Source organism: Pan troglodytes, chromosome 18 (assembly GCF_028858775.2).
Source record: "Pan troglodytes isolate AG18354 chromosome 18, NHGRI_mPanTro3-v2.0_pri, whole genome shotgun sequence".
In the NCBI taxonomy this organism is placed as follows: Eukaryota; Metazoa; Chordata; class Mammalia; order Primates; family Hominidae; genus Pan; species Pan troglodytes.
Genome location: NC_072416.2, coordinates 33,539,124 through 33,556,512, shown reverse-complemented (window position 1 = coordinate 33,556,512; position 17,389 = coordinate 33,539,124). Strand labels below are relative to the sequence as shown.

Here is a 17,389-nt window from a genome sequence, read left to right as displayed (position 1 = left end):
AACCCTATCTGTACAACGCTATGAAAAAAAAAAAGCTGGGTGTGGTGGTGCATACCTGTAATCCCAGCTACTCGGGAGGCTGAGGTGGGAGAATCACTTGAACCCAGGAGGCAGAGGTTGCAGTGAGCCGAGATCGTGCCACTGCACTCCAGCCTAGGTGACAGAGACCCTGTCTCATACATACAAACAAACAAAACCCAGAAATTTCTTTCTCACAGTTCTGGAGGCTAGGAAGGCCAAGATTAAGTTACCAGCAGGTTGGTATCTGGAGAGGGCATGGTGGCCATTTCCAATACGGCACCTTGCTGCTGTGTCCTCCTGGGGGGACCAGTGCTGTGTCTTCAAGTGACAGAGGGATGTAAGGGCAATGAAAGGGCCTAGCTCTTTCCTGCCAACCTTTTTATGAGGTTACTAATCCCATGCCCTCATGACTTAATGATGCCCCACCTCTTAATACTACCAGACTGGTGGTTAAGTTTTAACATATGAATCTTGGGGAACACATTCAGACCACAGCAGATATATTGTAGAAAAGAATAGTCCGTAAATTCCCCAGCAGTAACACTTCGCATATTTTGCCTCTTCTTACCTGGAGTATACTGTGTTTCATATGGCTTTTTAAACTTTGTAAAAACTGCAGCAAGTGCCTGATTACTTAGGGCTTGTTTATCTAGTGACAGACTATTTAGTCCATTAATTTTGTGCTGTACAACAGGAAAGAGAGAGAAAGAAAATGACTTCTGCAGAGACTGAATCATCTTTATGTCCTCTATGGTAGTTGGCACTTAGTAGATATTAAATAAACAAGAGGCTGGGCAAGATGGCTCATGCCTGTAATCCCAGTACTTTGGGAGGCTGAAGCAGGTGGATCACTTGAGCTCAGGAGTTCAAGACCAGCCTGGGCAACATGGTAAAATCCTATCTCTACAAAAACTATAAAAAGTAGCGGGATGTGGTGGCATGTGCCCATAGACCCAGCTACTTGGAAGGCTGAAGTGGGAGGATTGCTTGAGCCCGGGGGGGTGGAAGTTGGACTGAGCCAAGGTCCAGCTCCAGCCTGGGCCACAGAGGGAGACCCTGTCTCAAAACAAACAAACAAACAAATCTCTTTAACTCCCAAAATGGAAAGTTCTCCAAGATATATGTTAAGTGATTAAAAAAAAAAAAAAAAAAAGGACCAGCCTGGCATGCTGGCTCATGCCTGTAATCCCAGCACTTTGGGAGGCCGAGGGAGGCAGATCACCTGACGTCAGGAGTTCGAGACTAGCCTGACCAACATGGGGAAACCCCGTCTCTACTAAAAATACAAAATTAGCCAGGTGCGGTGGCGCATGCCTGTAATCCCAGCTACTCGGGAGGCTGAGGAGGAGAATCGCTTGAACCCAGGAGGCGGAGGCTGTGGTGAACCGAGATCGCACCACTGCACTCCAGCCTAGGCAACAAGAGCGAAACTCCATCTCAAAAAACCGCATCTCTACTAACAATACAAAAATTAGCTGGGCAAGGAGCTAGGTGATTATAGTACCAGCTACTCAAGAGGCTGATGCAGGAGAATCACTAAACCGCATCTCTACTAAAAATACAAAAATTAGCTGGGCAAGGAGCCGGGTGACTATAGTACCAGCTACTCAAGAGGCTGATGCAGGAGAATCACTTGAACCCAGGAGGCGGAGTTTGAGTGAGTTGAGATTGCACCACTGCATTCCAACCTGGGCAACAGTGCGAGACCCTGTCTCAAAAGAAAAAAATAATATAAAGTGACCAGGTGTGGTGACTCACATCTGTTATCCCACCACTTTGGGTGGAAGCAGGAGGATCACTGGAGCCCAGGAGTTTGAAACCAGCCTAGGCAACATAGTGAGACCCTGTCTCTATATTAAACACACACACACATGCACACACACACACACGCGCACACACACACACACACAAAGGCAGCCAGACTATGCACTAGGAACTGCCCTGGGAATCCCTTTGCATTCTCACAACAATCCCATTTCACAGATGAAGAAACCAAGGCACAGAAATATTAAGTAACGTGTCCAGGTGCGGTGGTTCATGCCTATAATCCCAGTACTTTGGGAGGCTGAGGCAGGCAGATCACGAGGTCAGGAGTTCGAGACCATCCTGGCCAACATGGTGAAACCCTGTCTCTACTAAAAATACAAAAATTAGCTGGGTGTGGTGGCAGGTGCCTGTAATTCCAGCTACTCAGGAAGCTGAGGCAGGAGAATTGCTTGAACCCAGGAGGCGGAGGTGGCAGTGAGCCGAGATCACACCACTGCACTCCAGCCTGGGTGACAGAGCAAAACTCCGTCTGAAAAAAAAAAAAAAGAAGAAATACTAAGTAACTTGTCTGAGGCCACTTAGTTACCAAGACGTGGGAGCTGGGACTTGAACCCAGGCAGTCTGGCTGGATTCATGCCTGCAGCCTCTGCACTCCTGCTACTTACTGTGTGAGAAGCGCCTGTTCTGTGGAAGGTTGTGGGCTGAGATCTTTCCATGAGTTCCACTCATTTACCCCCAAGGCTGTTCTTAAAGACGGGCATGACAGTTATGCCCATTTTACAGATGGGGCCCTGAGGCTCACAAGGGCACGCCACTCGCCCATTTCCACAAAGCTATAGCTCGTTAGCAGAGGGCAGAATTCAGCCACCTCTCCCCTAGCTCGAAGGCTGTGATTGACACAGAGGTTTTTTTGTTTTTGTTGCTGTTGTTTGTTCCTTTTTCTTTTTTTTTGAGACAGGGTCTTGCTCTGTCATCCCGGCTGGAGTGCAGTGGTGCGATCTCAGCTCACTGCAAACTCTGCCTCCAAGATGCAAATGATTCTCGTGCCTCAGCCTCCCAAGTAGCTGGAATTACAGGTGTGCACTACCACGCCCAGCTGTTTTTTGTAGAGATGGGGTTAGTAGAGATTTGTTCAATAGAGATGGGGTTTCACCATGGTCTCTACTAAACCCTGTCTCTACTAAAAATACAAAAATTACCCAGGCGTGGTGACACATGCCTGTAGTCCCAGCTACTCAAGAGGCTGAGGCAGGAGAATCACTTGAACCTGGGAGGTGGAGGTTGCAGTGACCCAAAATCATGCACTCTAGCCTGGAGTCTCGCTTTTGCCCAGGTTAGAGTGCAGTGGCACAATCATAGTGGCTCACTGCAGCCTCAAACTCCTGGGCTGAAGGGAATCCTCCCTCCTCAGCCTCCCAAGTAGCTAGGACTATAGGCATGTGCCATCCTGGCGAGTTAATTTTTTGTGTGTTTTTATTCTCTCGAGACAGAGTCTTGCTCTGTTGCTCAGGCTGGACTGCAATGGCGTGATCTTGGCTCACCGCAACCTCCACCTCCTGGGTTCAAGCAATTCTCCTACCTCAGCCTCCCGAGTAGCTGGGATTACAGGTGCGTGCCACCATGCCTGGCTAATTTTGTATGTTTAGTAGAGACAGGGTTTCGCCGTGTTGGTCAGGCTGCTCTCGAACTCCTGACCTCGTGATCCACCTGCCTCGGCCTCTCAAAGTGTTGGGATTACAGGGATGAGCCACTGAGCCTGGCCTGGTGAGCTAATTTTTAAATTTGTTATAGAGACAAGAGAGACAAGAGTCTCTCTTATGTTGCCCAGGCTGGTCTCGACCCCCTGGCCTCAAGTGATCCTCCCACCTCAGCCTCCCAAAGTGCTGGGATTACAGATGGGTGTCAGCGCACCTGGCCTCTGAGGAGGATTTCATTATAAACCTGCCCTGAAGGGAGGGAATCCAATTTTACGAGAGGGTGTAGCCTGGTGAGGCCTGGATGACCCCCAGAGGCAGGGGCTTGTGCCTGGGCTGAGGCCTAAGGGACAATGGGCAGACATGAAGTTGCCCCAGGCAGAGGGTACAGTGTGGGCAAAGTCAGGAAGTGGCATGGCTTGGATCACTCCAGGAAGAGAGAGGAGTCATGTGTCACAGAAGCTCGAGACCCAGAGAGTGAGGCAGGCAGGCAGGCAGGGACCAAGCTTGGGCACAGCCAGGAAGGCAGGACAGGGCATGGTGGGGCCAATGGAATCATTACCCAAGTCGGGGATTTTCAGGGAAACAGCTTAGATAAGGCCAGGCATACAGTAGCTCCCACCTGTAATCCCAGCATTTGGGGAGGCTGAGGTAGGAGGACTGCTTGAGCCTGGGAGTTTGAGACCAGCCTAGGCAACATAGTGAGACCCCATATCCACAAAAAATTTAAAAAAGGAGTTTGTGTTCCTGTAGTAGCCTACTTGGGAGGTTGAGGTGGCAGTATCACTTGAGCCCGGGAGTTCAAGGCTAAAGTGAGCTGATTGAGCCATTGCACTCAAGCCTGAGCGACAGAGAGATACGCTGTCTCAAAGGAAATACAAATTAAAAAACCAGCCGGGCATGCTGGCGTGTGCCTGTAGTCTCAGCTACTTGGGACACTGAAGTGGGAGGATCGCTTGAGCCCAGGAGTTCAAGGCTGCTGTGAGCTATGATTGTGCCTCTGCACTCCAGCCTGGGCGACAGAGAAAGACCCTGTCTCTTAAAAAAAAAGCAAAAAAAACTTAGATAAGAGGATGCTGTGCCTCCCTGGGGGTCTTCAGTCACCCATGGTCCTGGCAAGAGAGGAGGGCCAGGAGAGAGCTTCACCCACCTGCTGTCCTGCCCATGTGACATCCGCAGGTGCTGCCATGGCCACGACTGTTGTTACACTCGAGCTGAGGAGGCCGGCTGCAGCCCCAAGACAGAGTGCTACTCCTGGCAGCGCATCAATCAGAGCGTCCTGTGCGGTGAGAGCCCAGCAGCACCATGCCACCCACCCTGAGTATCCCCTGGGCACCCTGGCATAGCCAGATGACTTCCGTGCCCCTGTTGCAATAACCACTGCTTCCAAGTCTCTATAGACCACCCCTTGGGTATATCTAATGTAAGTGATATTTATTTTATTTATTTTTTGAGTCAGAGTCTCGCTCTGTCACCCAGGCTAGAGTGTGCTGATGTGATCTTGGCTCACTACAACCTCTGCCTCCTGGGTTCAAGCGATTCTCATGCCTCAGCCTCCCAAGTGGCTGGGACTACAGGCATGCACCATCACGCCCAGCTAATTTTTGTATGTTTTTCAGTAGAGGTGGGGTTTCACCAAGTTGGCCGGGCTGGTCTCAAACTCCCCACCTCAAGTGCTCTGCCCGCCTTGGCCTCCCAAAGTGCTGGGATTACAGGCATGAGTCGTGGTGTCTGGCCCTAATGTGAGTGATCTTTAACAATGAGGACTTGAAAAAGAAAACCCTGAAGAAACCTAATTCTTTGATGTCTGGATGACAAGGAAGAAGATAGAAATGGCATCAGATAATAAACAGTGTAAATGTTTATCAGAAAGAGGCTGGTGGTCGGGACCAGTAGGAGGATCGCTTGAGTCCAGGAGTGCATCTCTGCAAAAAAGTTAAAGGATTTTTTAACATTGGCCAGGTGTGGTGGCACACATCTGTGATCCCAGCTACTTGGGAGGCTGAGGAAGGAGGATTGCTTGAAGCCCCGGAGGTTGAGGCTGCAGTGAGCTGTGATCGAGCCACCGCACTCCTGCCTGGGTGACAGAGCAAAACCCAGTCTCAAAAAAAAATAATAATAATAATAATATTTTACATAACCAACCACTTCTAAAGATTAAAAAAAAAAACCCTACAATTAATTAAAAACCTCAGGTCCCTCAGGCAATCATACCAGATATTGAAACAAAGCAATAACATAAGGACTGCAGTATTTATTTTATTTTTATATTATTTATTTATTCTTTGTTAGTTTGTTTTTGGAGTGTGGGTTTTGTTTTATTTTTTGATTTTTTTCTTTTTTTCGACCCACGGATTTATTCTTATTGCCCAGGCTTGAGTGCAATGGCATGTTCTCAGCTTACTCAACCTCCGCCTCTTGGGTTTGGGTAATTGTGTCTCGGCCTCCCTCTGCCTCTTGGGCTTGGGCGATTGTTCCACCTCATCCGCCCTCCGCCTCTTGGGTTTCGGTGATTGTTCCACCTCATCCACCCTCCACCTCTTGGGTTTGGGTGGTTTTTCCGCCTCGGCCTCCTGAGTAGCTAAGGGAGGAGTCATGAGATTATCATCCACTGAGGGTGGAAGAGGGATAAGGAGACACTCCTTCAGATTATCATCCACTGAGGGTGGAAGAGGGATAAGGAGACACTCCTTCAGATTATCATCCACTGAGGGTGGAAGAGGAGAGGGTGGAAGAGGAGCAAGGAGACATTCCTTCAGATTATCATCCACTGAGGGTGGAAGAGGAGAGGGTGGAAGAGGAGCAAGAGGACACTCCTTGATATTATCATCCACTGAGGGTGGAAGGGGACGATGGAGACATTCGGGAGGTGTCTTGAGGCTCAGGGAGTTATCCGTTATAGAACGTTGTTGAGTTGGAGGAGGTAGCTGGCGGCCCATCCTGTTTTTTAAAGTTTCAGGTGTGAGGTAGGGCCAGTAGGGCAATCCTGAAGAATGACGATGCTCCGCTGCCACCATTCTGACCTGTAGGGCCGAAGAAGGGAATGTTTTCACACATATTCATTTGATGGACAAAATTACCGCCACCAACACGGTCTGCACCTTCTGTTGCTGGTGATAGATTTTTGCACCTTTCCATCCTCCAGGTTTCAAAATAGCAGTATCAGTGTCATAATATCACCCTTCCACTGAGTACTGCCGACAGCTGGGGGGTAAAGAAAAGTCATTGGGGCACACTGTTGTCTCCACATGCCACTGTGTCTGTCTGCAAATGTAGGCAGGCTGGGGTCCTGCCCCAGGGAAGACAGAGTCATAACAGAGTAATAAAGAAGCATGTTTGAGACACAGGAGTGTCTATGTCTATCTTCATTCCTCCCTCACAGCCATCACCAGAGCATGTTTCTTGCACCAGGTCAACAGACAGTAAGAGAGGCATGAAAAGCCCATTGTCCACACATGTTGCAGCTTCTTTTTGGAGAATGTTTTCCAGGCCTTTTATGTTCTGTCTCTGATTCTCAGAACTCTGCAAGGTCAGTGTGACCACCCTGCTCCAAATCTAAGAAAACAGAGGTTTCCAGAGGAAGGAGAAATTGTGCCCAGGGTCACACAGCTTGCAAGAGGCAGAGTGGAAGTTTATTTCAGCTCTGCCTGCAGGACCCTCTCATTTCCCCTCTGTTTCCCTTCTTGACAAAGGATCTTCTTCACTCTGGAGGTGCCACCCATGAGAACAAAGAGCTCTGGAGAGATGTGGATTCCTGAAGAGCTGCAGGGGAACTGGGAGAGGGTTTTCTGACAGAACAATCTTACCTCAAGAAGTCAGTTAGGCATGGCTGTAATATTTCTTTTCACTCCCAGGTAATACCAAATTGTAAGTGCACTAGGACATGAAGAATACTTTTGTCCATGGAAAAATGAGGTGGGAATTCTAAACAAGGCAAGTTTTAAAACTGTGTTTCACTTCAAGTGTACAAGTCCCATCACGTGTAATCATAGGACTCAGCAGCTTTTGAAGGTACAGAGGCCACACAAGAACCAGCTTAGCTGAGCATCATTTAAGGCCTTCATTTGGAATTGTCCCTGTGGGTAATAAGTTACATTCATTCTTCACTAATTTACAGTCAGGGCCCATTTGCTATTACAAATATGGAACCTCTGACACTTTGAATATTAGATCAGGGGCCCCACTGGGTGGGGATGAAGGTGTTTTTGCACAACACGGTTACCAACAGGGATGGGACTGTGATGCTTGTAGGCAGCCTTTCTCTCTGCCATCTCCCTCTGCAGGGCTTGAGCACAGAGCTGTAGGGAGAAAAATGTATCCATGTCCTGACCTGGCAGACTATGTTCAAAAGCAAGGAAAACAAACAAACTTACCCGGTTGCAAAGAGGCTTTCTTGCAGAAGGGGGGATCTGAAAAAGCCAACACATGAGAAATTGAATGTTGAGAGAGTCTAAGAGCCGTGGCATCATCTGCATCAGCACTGAACTATCCTGCAACTGCGGGGAGGAAGCTCCTTACTTTGCATTTGTGGTAGTCCTCTGCCCGCCGCCGCAACTCTTGCGCACGTTGAAACATTTTCCTATGGATTACAATCACTTTCATCAGATAAAGCACCACTTTCAGGATGATTTTAAATAATCTGCCATGTTTCTGTTATCCTCACAACTGTACCCTTACACAATCTATCTCTACCTAGAAAACGTATTTCAGATGGCTATAAGAGTACAGTCTGAGCCGGTCGCGGTGGCTGACGCCTGTAGTCCCAGCACTTTGGGAGGGCGAGGCGGATGGATCACGAGGTCAGGAGATTGAGACCATCCTGGCTAATACGGTGAAACCCCGTCTCTACTAAAAATACAAAAGATTAGCCGGGCGTGGTGGCAGGCACCTGTAATCCCAGCTACTCGGGAGGCTGAGGCAGGGGAATCACTTGAACCTGGGAGGCGGAGGTAGCGGTGAGCCAAGATCACGTCATTGCACTCCAGCCTGGGTGACACAGTGAGACTCCATCTCAGAAAAACAAAAACAAAAACAAAAAAACTGTATGGTCTGATCCAAACTGTTGCTATATTGATTCCTCCTCTTGCTTACTGCCTGCTGACTTCTGAGATGATAGTTTCCTTCCCCATTCTCAGTATATCCCTAATTCATCCTTCGTTGAGTATCTTTTATCATAAAGCTGTATTCTCTTTGTATTAATATCCTTACCGTGTTTCACAGGGCAGAAACAGCTGGGCTTATAAACAGGCATAGTCCTTTTGAAGGATGTGGTTGATCCTACAACAACACACTTTCCTAAGGATGACAACAACTCACCCCACCCCTAGAATGGCTGGTATGAACCGAGTTTCCACACAGTCTAGCTGGCAATGGGGTCAGGAGACGTTTTGCTGCTTCACATCTTTTGGTCACTGGTAAATATTAAGGTACTTTGTTTTCTGTTTTGTGAACTCTCTCTCTCTCACACAATATGTCTTCTGACCATTTGTTTCTATTTCTGCATTTACTGGGTCTAAACATTGTACAGAGGTTAAAAACAACACTCCAATGGGCGTTTCCCAGGAGGGTGGGGTTCAGTTTCTGAACTCACTTGTAGGTGTGTATTTCTTTCATATCCAATTTCCCATTTTCCTCTGCCTCTGATACCTGCCTCTCCTTTTCTGCGTGCTCACATTCTTTCATGCTTAGTTTCCTCAGGTTAGAAGGGAGAGAAATGCACACACATGATCCACCAGCCCGTGTGGGATTCCCTCTGCCCTTCTGGCATCTGAAGGCTGTGATTCAAAGATCCCCCCTGCAACCTTCCCACAAATGAACCAACTGATTCTCACAACTGAAGGGAGAATGGACACCTCCCATTGAGGGACCAAAAAAAGTCACACTCTGGCCTGCTGGCAAGTCACCTGTCATTTCCAGCTCATCTTCATAGTTCCATAGTTAGTCCTATTCTTTAGTAAATATAAAGACTATTAAAAGCTTCTATGAGGTGCACTATGTGTGTCTCTGGGGTCAGTCTTGTGCTTGACACAGCGAAAGATCATTTTAGTTCAGTGTGAAAAACCAGACCTCACCAACTCATCACAACTAACTCCATCGGAAGCAGAGGATTGCTCCTCATCTGACTCCTCCTGTGTGAGACCTGATTCTCAGTCAGAGGCTGATGCCAGAACTGAGACCATCAGCCATAGAGAGATCATTCCAGAATATGGTGTCATTAACCCCGCAGTTCACTACTGCACTTTGCCATGATTCAGGACTGGAACTCTTGTCATCGACTTTAAAGATCCTGGTTGAGAGAAAAGGCAATCTGAATGCTGGGCGCATCTATTGACTTAGAAATGATCGGAATGACTCCTAAGTCAGGGTGTTATGTCCTGAAAATAGGTGACAACTGCAAACCATCCAACCTGGTGTTGACTGACTTTAACAAGGTTCAGTTCACAGAGATTGAGGGCAGAAAAAGGAAATGGCCTAAAAAGGGTAAGTTTGCTGTGTTGCCCTCACACCACTTGATTCATGGTCCTGATCCTAAGGATCTCACCTGATACTTGGTTTTATAGGAAGGATGTGTAAAATTCCCAGAATGCTAGGAAACATGGATGAAAACACTTCAAAGAGAAAGTTAATGAACTTGTTTTTGACCATAGGGCATCCTTCAGCACATGCTGTCTGGAGTGGCCTCAAACAAGGAGTGTGTGGTGTGGTGCTGAGAATGCAATGGGAGCAGGGTCCTGTCCCCATGCTAAAGAAGCTCACAGCTTAATGCAAATGAGAAGCCAGTGAGGACATCGCTACTCCTGCTGTGCACTTGGGAACTAGAAACACAAAACCTGACTTTGGAGGGAAGCTAAGGAAGCATTCTACTCTTGAGTTGACATAAGTGCATCTGAAGCTTCTGATCTCCGATGAGAACAATGGGGGACACCAAACAGAATATAAAACCCATGATTGAATACATCAAATTGCTAACATGGCAGTAAACAGACATGAGGTGTAGATGGAGAAGAAGGAAACCCAGGACGAAAGTCAGCCTCGCATTTGGAACCCATTTCCCTAAGTTTCATTGCTGAATTCCAGAAGGAACTACTGAGATGCAAAGAAGCACAGCAGCTTTTGCACACATGCGTGGGATTAGATGGAAAACAAGTGGATTGAGGGTCTGCCAATGAAAGCGACCCATACTGAAGTCCACTGGCTCTGGTTGAGACCCAGAAGAGTCATGCATCAGAATAGAGGTGGACAGGAAATACCCTGGCCTTTGTAGGAACTGAGCCTGCACTGATGACCTCAATTGCAGCCTGTATGGAGGACCCGTGACCATCCCCCAGAAGTAGACTCCCATCTCTTCTGCAGCAAGATAACATGCCACTAGGCCTCAATTCATTGCTAAATATTTTTTAACAAGTATCTCACATTTAACAAAAAGAGATCAGTCATATGGCAGCAAAATACAATGTAATATGACCAGAACATGAGAGACTGTGAAAATGAATCTGGAGGTGACCCAAGCATTGAATTCAACAATCCAGGCTGGGTGCGGTGGCTCACACTGGGAGGCTGAGGTAGGCAGATCACCTGAGGTCAGGAGTTCAAGACTAGCCTGGCCAACATGGTGAACCCGTCTCTACTAAAAATACAAAAATTGGGCTGGGCACGGTGGCTCACGCCTGTAATCCCAGCACATTGGGAGGCCGAGGTGTGCGGATCATGATGTCAGGAGTTCTAGACCAGCTTGGCCAATATGGTGAAACCCCGCCTCTACTAAAAATACAAAAATTATCCGGGCATGGTGGCATACGCCTGTAGTCCCAGCTACTCAAGAGGCTGAGGGATAAGAATCGCTTGAACCTGGGAGGCGGAGGTTGCAGTGAGCCAAGATCATGCCACTGCACTCTAGCCTGGGTGACAGAGTGAGACTCTCTCTCAAAAAAAAAAAAAAAAAAAAAAAAAAAAATTGGCCGAATGTGGTGGCACACACCTGTAATCCAAGCTACTCAGGAAGCTGAGGCAGAATTCCTTCAAACTGGGAGGCAGAGGTTGCAGTGAGCCAAGATTGCACCATAGCACTCCAACCTGGGCGACAGAGCGAGACTCTATCTCAAAATTAAAAAAAAAAAAAAGGCTGGGAGTGGTGGCTCACACCTCTAATCCCAGCACTTTGGGAGGCTGAGGTGGGTGGATTACCTGAGGTCAGAAGTTCGAGACCAGCCTGGACAACATGATGAAACCCCATCTCTAGTAAAAATACAAAAATTAGCTGGGCGTGGTGGTGGGCACCTGTAATCCCAGCTACTTGGGAGGCTGAGGCAGGAGAATTGCTTGAACCCAAAAGGCAGTGAGCTGAGATTGTGCCATTGCACTACAGCCTGGGCAACAAGAGCAAAGCTCCATCTCAGGAAAAAAAAAAAAAAGAGAGAGAGAGAAAGGAAAACCAATGCCAGTACTAGCAACTCCTCTTCCCCCAAAAAAATTACAAACAAAAATGTAGGAAGGGAAAGGAATTATACAGCTTAAACTAATGAAGCAGAAAGGACAAACTCAATTTTGAGCCCACTGAATTTGCCACAAATATTGTAGAAAATATTCTCAAGGACTTTACAGTTGTCTACTTTGATTGGCACATGGTTCATACAACAGTATTTGTGTCAAGGCACATCTTACTGTTTTCTGGCGGTCTTCCTCTTTCCATTGATTTTGTCATGATGGTTGATTTTCGTTGTCACCTTCATCTTATGGATTTTAGCTCTAACTTTTCTTTTCACATGTCTCTGTAGAGTAATGACGTCTTTCCGGCCAATTTTATTTCCTGGAAAGGAAGAAACTCTTTTCTTTGTGTGCATACAAATGGACCTCAGCCCTTGGTGAGAGTGAGGAGAGGAGAAGGTGAGAAACCTGAGGGCAAGAAGCTGTTCTTTCCCTTTCCAGGGCAAACTCATTTCCACACTATGGGGACTCCAACAGAGCCATACCTTCCTGTCTACATCGGTTGGACCTCCAGGCTCTCTGCTGTACATCCATGGATCCATCATGTCCATTTCGAGACCAGAAGATAGTCTTCAGGAAAGACACCTAGGAAATAATAATATAAGAATGACGGCTGGGCACGGTGGCTCATGCGTATAATCCCAGTACTTTGGGAGGCCGAGGCAGGTGGATCACGGGGTCAGGAGTTCAACACCAGCCTGGCCAAGATGGTGAAACCCCGTCTCTACTAAAAATACAAAAATTAGCCAGGCATGGCAGCGGGCGCCTGTAATCTGAGCTACTCGGGAGGCTGAGGCAGAGAACCGTTTGAAGCTGGGAGGCGGAGGTTGCAGTGAGCCGAGATCACACCACTACACTCCAGCCTGAGCGACAGAATGAGACTCTGTCACACACACACACACACACACACACATGAATGACATGAGGCTGGCACGGTGGCTCACTCCTGTAATCCCAGCACTTTGGGAGGCCGAGGCAGGCGGATCACCTGAGGTCGGGAGTTTGAGACCAGCCTCACCAACATGGAGAAATGCTGTCTCTGCTAAAAATATAAAATTAGCCAGGCATGGTGGTGCATGCCTGTAATCCCAGCTAGTCGGGAGGCTGAGGCAGGAGAATCACTTGAACCCAGCAGGAAAAGGTTGTGATGAGCTGAGATTGTGCCATTGCACTCCAAACCTGGGCAGCAAAATTGAAACTCTGTCTCAAAAAAAAAAAAAAAAAAAAAAAAAAAAAATAGGCCAGGTGCGGTAGCTCACGCCTGTAATCCCAGCACTTTGGGAGGCCGAGGCGGGTGAATCACAAGGTCAAGAGATGGAGACCATCCTGGGCAACATGGTGAAACTCCATCTCTAATAAAAATACAAAAATTAGCTGAGCATGGTGATGCACGCCTGTAGTCCCAGCTACTCGGGAGGCTGAGGCAGGAGAACTGCTTGAACCCAGGAGGCAGAGGTTGCAGTGAGCCAAGATCCCACCACTGCACTCCAGCCTGGTGACAGAGTGAGACTCCATCTCAAAAAAAAAATGACATGAATATACTTCACACAACTGAACTGTACACTTCAACACGGTTAGATGGTAATTATCATCTTATAAGTATTTTACCACAGGTTAACATGTTTCACAACTTGAAAAGGAAGTAATTACCTTCAGCTCTCTGAGTTCTAGAATTTGTAACATTTCACCCCCTGCTCCTTCCTGATCTGCACTGGAGCAACTTCCTTCTGTCCCTGCTCTACTCAGAGTTCACTTTCCCTTCCCTCACATCAGCTTCATTGAGGCTGGTTTGAACTTAACGCAAAACATTCTCACTAATGACTGAATTCCCACCAAGATTTCCGTATTATCACAGTATGCTTTTAATCTTCGAAGATATTAAATATTTGTTCTCATCATAGCGAAAATGCAATGCAAATCCCATCTCAGATGTGGGTCAGATACCTATGAATCTCCTGAGGTAGTCATTGAAATGACTTTTTTCTTGAGATGGAGTGTCACTCTCAACCATGCTGAAGTGCAGTGGCGCTACCTTGACTCATGGCAACCTCCACCTCCCAGATTCAAGCGATTCTTGTGCCTCAGCCTCCCAAGTAGCTGGGATTACAGGTGCCTGCTACCATGCCTGCCTAATTTTTGTCTTTTTAGTAGAGATGGGTTTCACCATGTTGGCCCATCTGGTCTTGAACTCCTGACCTCAAGTGATCCACCTGCCTCAGCCTCCCAAAGTGCTGGGATTACAGGCATGAGCCACCACACCTGGCCTGAAATAATATCTTTCAAATTCTTTGTAGAATTTGTTTTTTCCTGATTTCTGCACATAGGATAAAAAAAAAATCATGTACTAGGATTTCGAGAGAAGCAATGGGTAATCTAAAAAGATGAAAAGAGCAACCACGTCAATCCCACAGCTACTACTAGATTTCATAGGAAAGGTAGCTGGCCCAGTTTGGAGCTAGGAGAAATGTCGAACACATGAAGAAATGACAAGCAAAGAAATGCCATCACGCATGAATGCTTCATGGCACCCATGATGTCCCTGCTTAGGAGGTAATGGTATAGATGACTAGATGACAAGGACAAAGATGAGAGGTGCGAAGTTGTCCAAGTCCAACAGCTCAACTGAACTTTCCTAAATGGAACTGTTAAAAAGTGGTAAATTTAAAAACTTCCCCTGGCTCATGTGGTGGCTCACGCTTGTAATCCCAGCACTTTGGGAGGCTGAGGCGGGTGGATCATTTGAGGTCGGGTTTTGAGACTAGCCTGGCCAACATGGTAAAACCCCGACTCTACTAAAAATACAAAAATTAGCTGGGCATGGTGGTGGGCACCTGTAATCCCAGCTACTTGAGAGGCTGAGGCAGGGGAATCGCTTGAAGCCAGGAGGTGGAGGTTGCAGTGAGCCGAGATCACACCATTATACTCCAGCCTGGGCAACAGAGGGAGACTCGTCTCGGGGGTGAGAAAAGAAAAAAAAAAAAAGAAAAAAAAAAAGCTTCCTCCAATTTATACCGAAAATTCTCTGTTCAGGACTAAGTGGCATAGAGAATGTTAAATGTGCCTAGATATCTTCATAACTCATATATTTTCTGTTTTCTACATATCTTGAAAGGCAGTGCCAAATGACGTGTAATTATCTAGGTGGTTAAACTGAAACATACTTCCTCTTCCCTTGAATATAAAAAAGCATTGTGGTATTAGTACTTTTATCTTGGATCATTGTTCAGAAGGAGGTTCAGCCCCCAGACAACCACATTTTTACTGTCATGAATGGCAAGACAAAATGTAGAGCTCAACTTCCCCAAAGGAAAAAAGGCTCAAAAGACAAATTATGGCACAACTTAGCAGCCAAATTCTTACCAAGTACAGACTTTTGACATACTGATCTCTCTCCAGTTGCAAGTGGGAACATGCACTTTGAATGATGTCATTCAAAATTACCCTGCCCAGACACACTTTTCATTGATTCTCTTGGAGGGCAGTTCTAAGAGATTCTCTGGGGCTTTCTCTGCATCATGAGACGCAGTGCAGTTCTGCCCTTCACCTTCCGGCAGTTTGTCACCTCGTCCCTATGACCTCAGAGGAACTTTGTCTCAGGCCAATTGTTTGTTCCTTGGGCTCTTTCATTTCCCCTAAAAATCATTTGCTGCCCCTCTAAATGGCCTACATCTCCATCTATCTCCCTCTCCCCTCACAAGAGGGTGCTCTTTAAGCATCAACCATCCGGCCCTTCTAGCAGTCTCATTTTTCAGCTGGTTCCCATGTTTATGCCTGTTCTAGGTTTTTCTTCTCCTGTTAAGCTGTCTGTTGTCAGCTCATTTCTGCAGTGAATCTTCAGAGAGGAGATTGGAAGCTTTCCTTCCACCCATACGATAGAACTATAAAGCAGAAGAGTTTAGAAAGAATTTCCTATTTAAGTGACGAAACCTCATACTCCATTTGTGATAAATAGCACAAAGGTTAAAAAAACTTATTTTTGACCAAAAGCTCTGTTGACATTCTATTAAACAAACACCGACCTATTTAATTTTCATAATGTAAATGGCAGACATTTTCATAATTCTTATGCTAATAAATCATTTCCCTGATTGTTTGGGTAAAACCACATATTCATAATGAAGTCCAGAAATGTGAATTGTTTTATATAATTTATTCTTATTTGTGATTACAAGTATACCTCTACAGAAAGTTAGTATACTCACACAAAGGTAATTTGTGCAGAAGAGAATGGTAAATGTGTAAGGTCTCAGAAACCCAATAATGATAATTATCAAATTATCCAATTTTTGTGGAGATGGGGTTTTGCCATGTTGGCCAGGGTGGTCTCGAACTCCTCCACAAAAGTCAGTCTCACGATGATGATAGACAGCCAGAGTATTGATAACCTGGAATAATAATAGTTGAAATAATGAAAAGGTCAATGACACCGACAATATTTCACTCAGAAAGAATCATCCTTAGAAACCGTCAACCTCCTCCAAAAGGTAACCACATCCCTCAGATATCACCGTGGGATTCCACTGCTACAAAAAAGAACAGAAGTTACAAGTCTCATCTTTTTCAGATGGCTGGTAGTGTTTTTAGGCATTGCAAATGTGGGGTGCTGTCTTTCTTGGTATAAAGCAGGGATATCCAATCTTTAGACTTCCCTGCCTATATTAAAAGAAGCAAAGTTGTCTTGAGCCACACATAACATACACTAACACTAACAATAGCTGATGATCTTAAAAAAAACTTTTTTTTTTGGAGACAGAGTTCCGCTCCACTCAGTCGCCCAGGCTGGAGTGCAGTGGTGCAATCTCGGCTCACTGCAACCTCCAGCTCCTGGGCTCAAGCCATTCTCCTCCCTCAGCCTCCCGAGTAGCTGAGATTACAGGTCTCTGCCACCATGCCCGACTAATTTTTGTATTTTTAGTAGAGATGAGATTTCACCATGTTGGCCAGTCTGGCCTTGAACTCCTGACAGGCGATCTGCCTGCCTCGGCCTCCCAAAGTGCTGGGATTACAGGTGTGAGCCACCGCGCCCAGCCATTTTTTTTTTTTGTTTCTGTTTTTGTTTGGTGTTTTGTTTTTGAGATGGGGTCTCACTCTGTCACCCAGGCTGGAGTGCAGTGGCGTGCTCTCGGCTCACTGCAACCTCTGCCTCTCAGGTTCAAGTGATTCTCCTGCCTCAGCCTCCTGAGAAGCTGGGAGTACAGGTGCCTGACAATGCACTCAGCAAATTTTTGTATTTTTTGTGGAGATGGGGTTTTGCCATGTTGGCCAGGGTGGTCTCGAACTCCTGACCTCAGGTAATCTGCCCGCCTCAGCCTCCCAAAGTGCTGGGATTACAGGCATGAGCCACTGTACCTGGCCAAAATCTCCTAATGTTTTAAGAAAGTTTACAAATTTGTGTTGAACTGCATTCAAAACTGTCCTGGGCC

At 46.6% G+C, this 17,389-nt stretch overlaps 2 protein-coding genes across 3 annotated transcripts in view; both read right to left on the bottom strand.

Moving 5' to 3' along the window:
- Positions 1 to 4,671, bottom strand: part of LOC749547 (putative RRN3-like protein RRN3P2) — a 46,183-nt gene extending 41,512 nt beyond the window's left edge. Inside the window, 1 exon segment of the mRNA XM_024354067.3 lies at positions 4,633 to 4,671. Coding sequence (XP_024209835.2) covers positions 4,633 to 4,671 — 39 coding nt within the window.
- A 1,064-nt stretch (positions 4,672 to 5,735) lies between these two features.
- LOC104004476 (nuclear pore complex-interacting protein family member B15) lies at positions 5,736 to 16,886 on the bottom strand. 2 transcript variants are annotated; one of them, XM_054669248.2, is made up of 6 exons: positions 16,169 to 16,886; positions 12,452 to 12,551; positions 12,144 to 12,288; positions 8,001 to 8,061; positions 7,856 to 7,891; positions 5,736 to 6,505 (listed from the first exon to the last, which is right to left on the bottom strand). In XM_054669248.2, exons 2-6 carry the CDS (start codon positions 12,498 to 12,500, stop codon positions 5,801 to 5,803), a joined length of 996 nt encoding a protein of 331 aa, XP_054525223.2. In that variant the 5' UTR covers positions 12,501 to 12,551; positions 16,169 to 16,886; the 3' UTR covers positions 5,736 to 5,800. The 2 variants fall into 2 exon arrangements, with proteins under 2 accessions (XP_054525223.2, XP_063653110.1); XM_063797040.1 differs by having other exon boundaries at positions 12,144 to 12,551.
- Between the last annotated feature and the right edge of the window lie 503 nt (positions 16,887 to 17,389).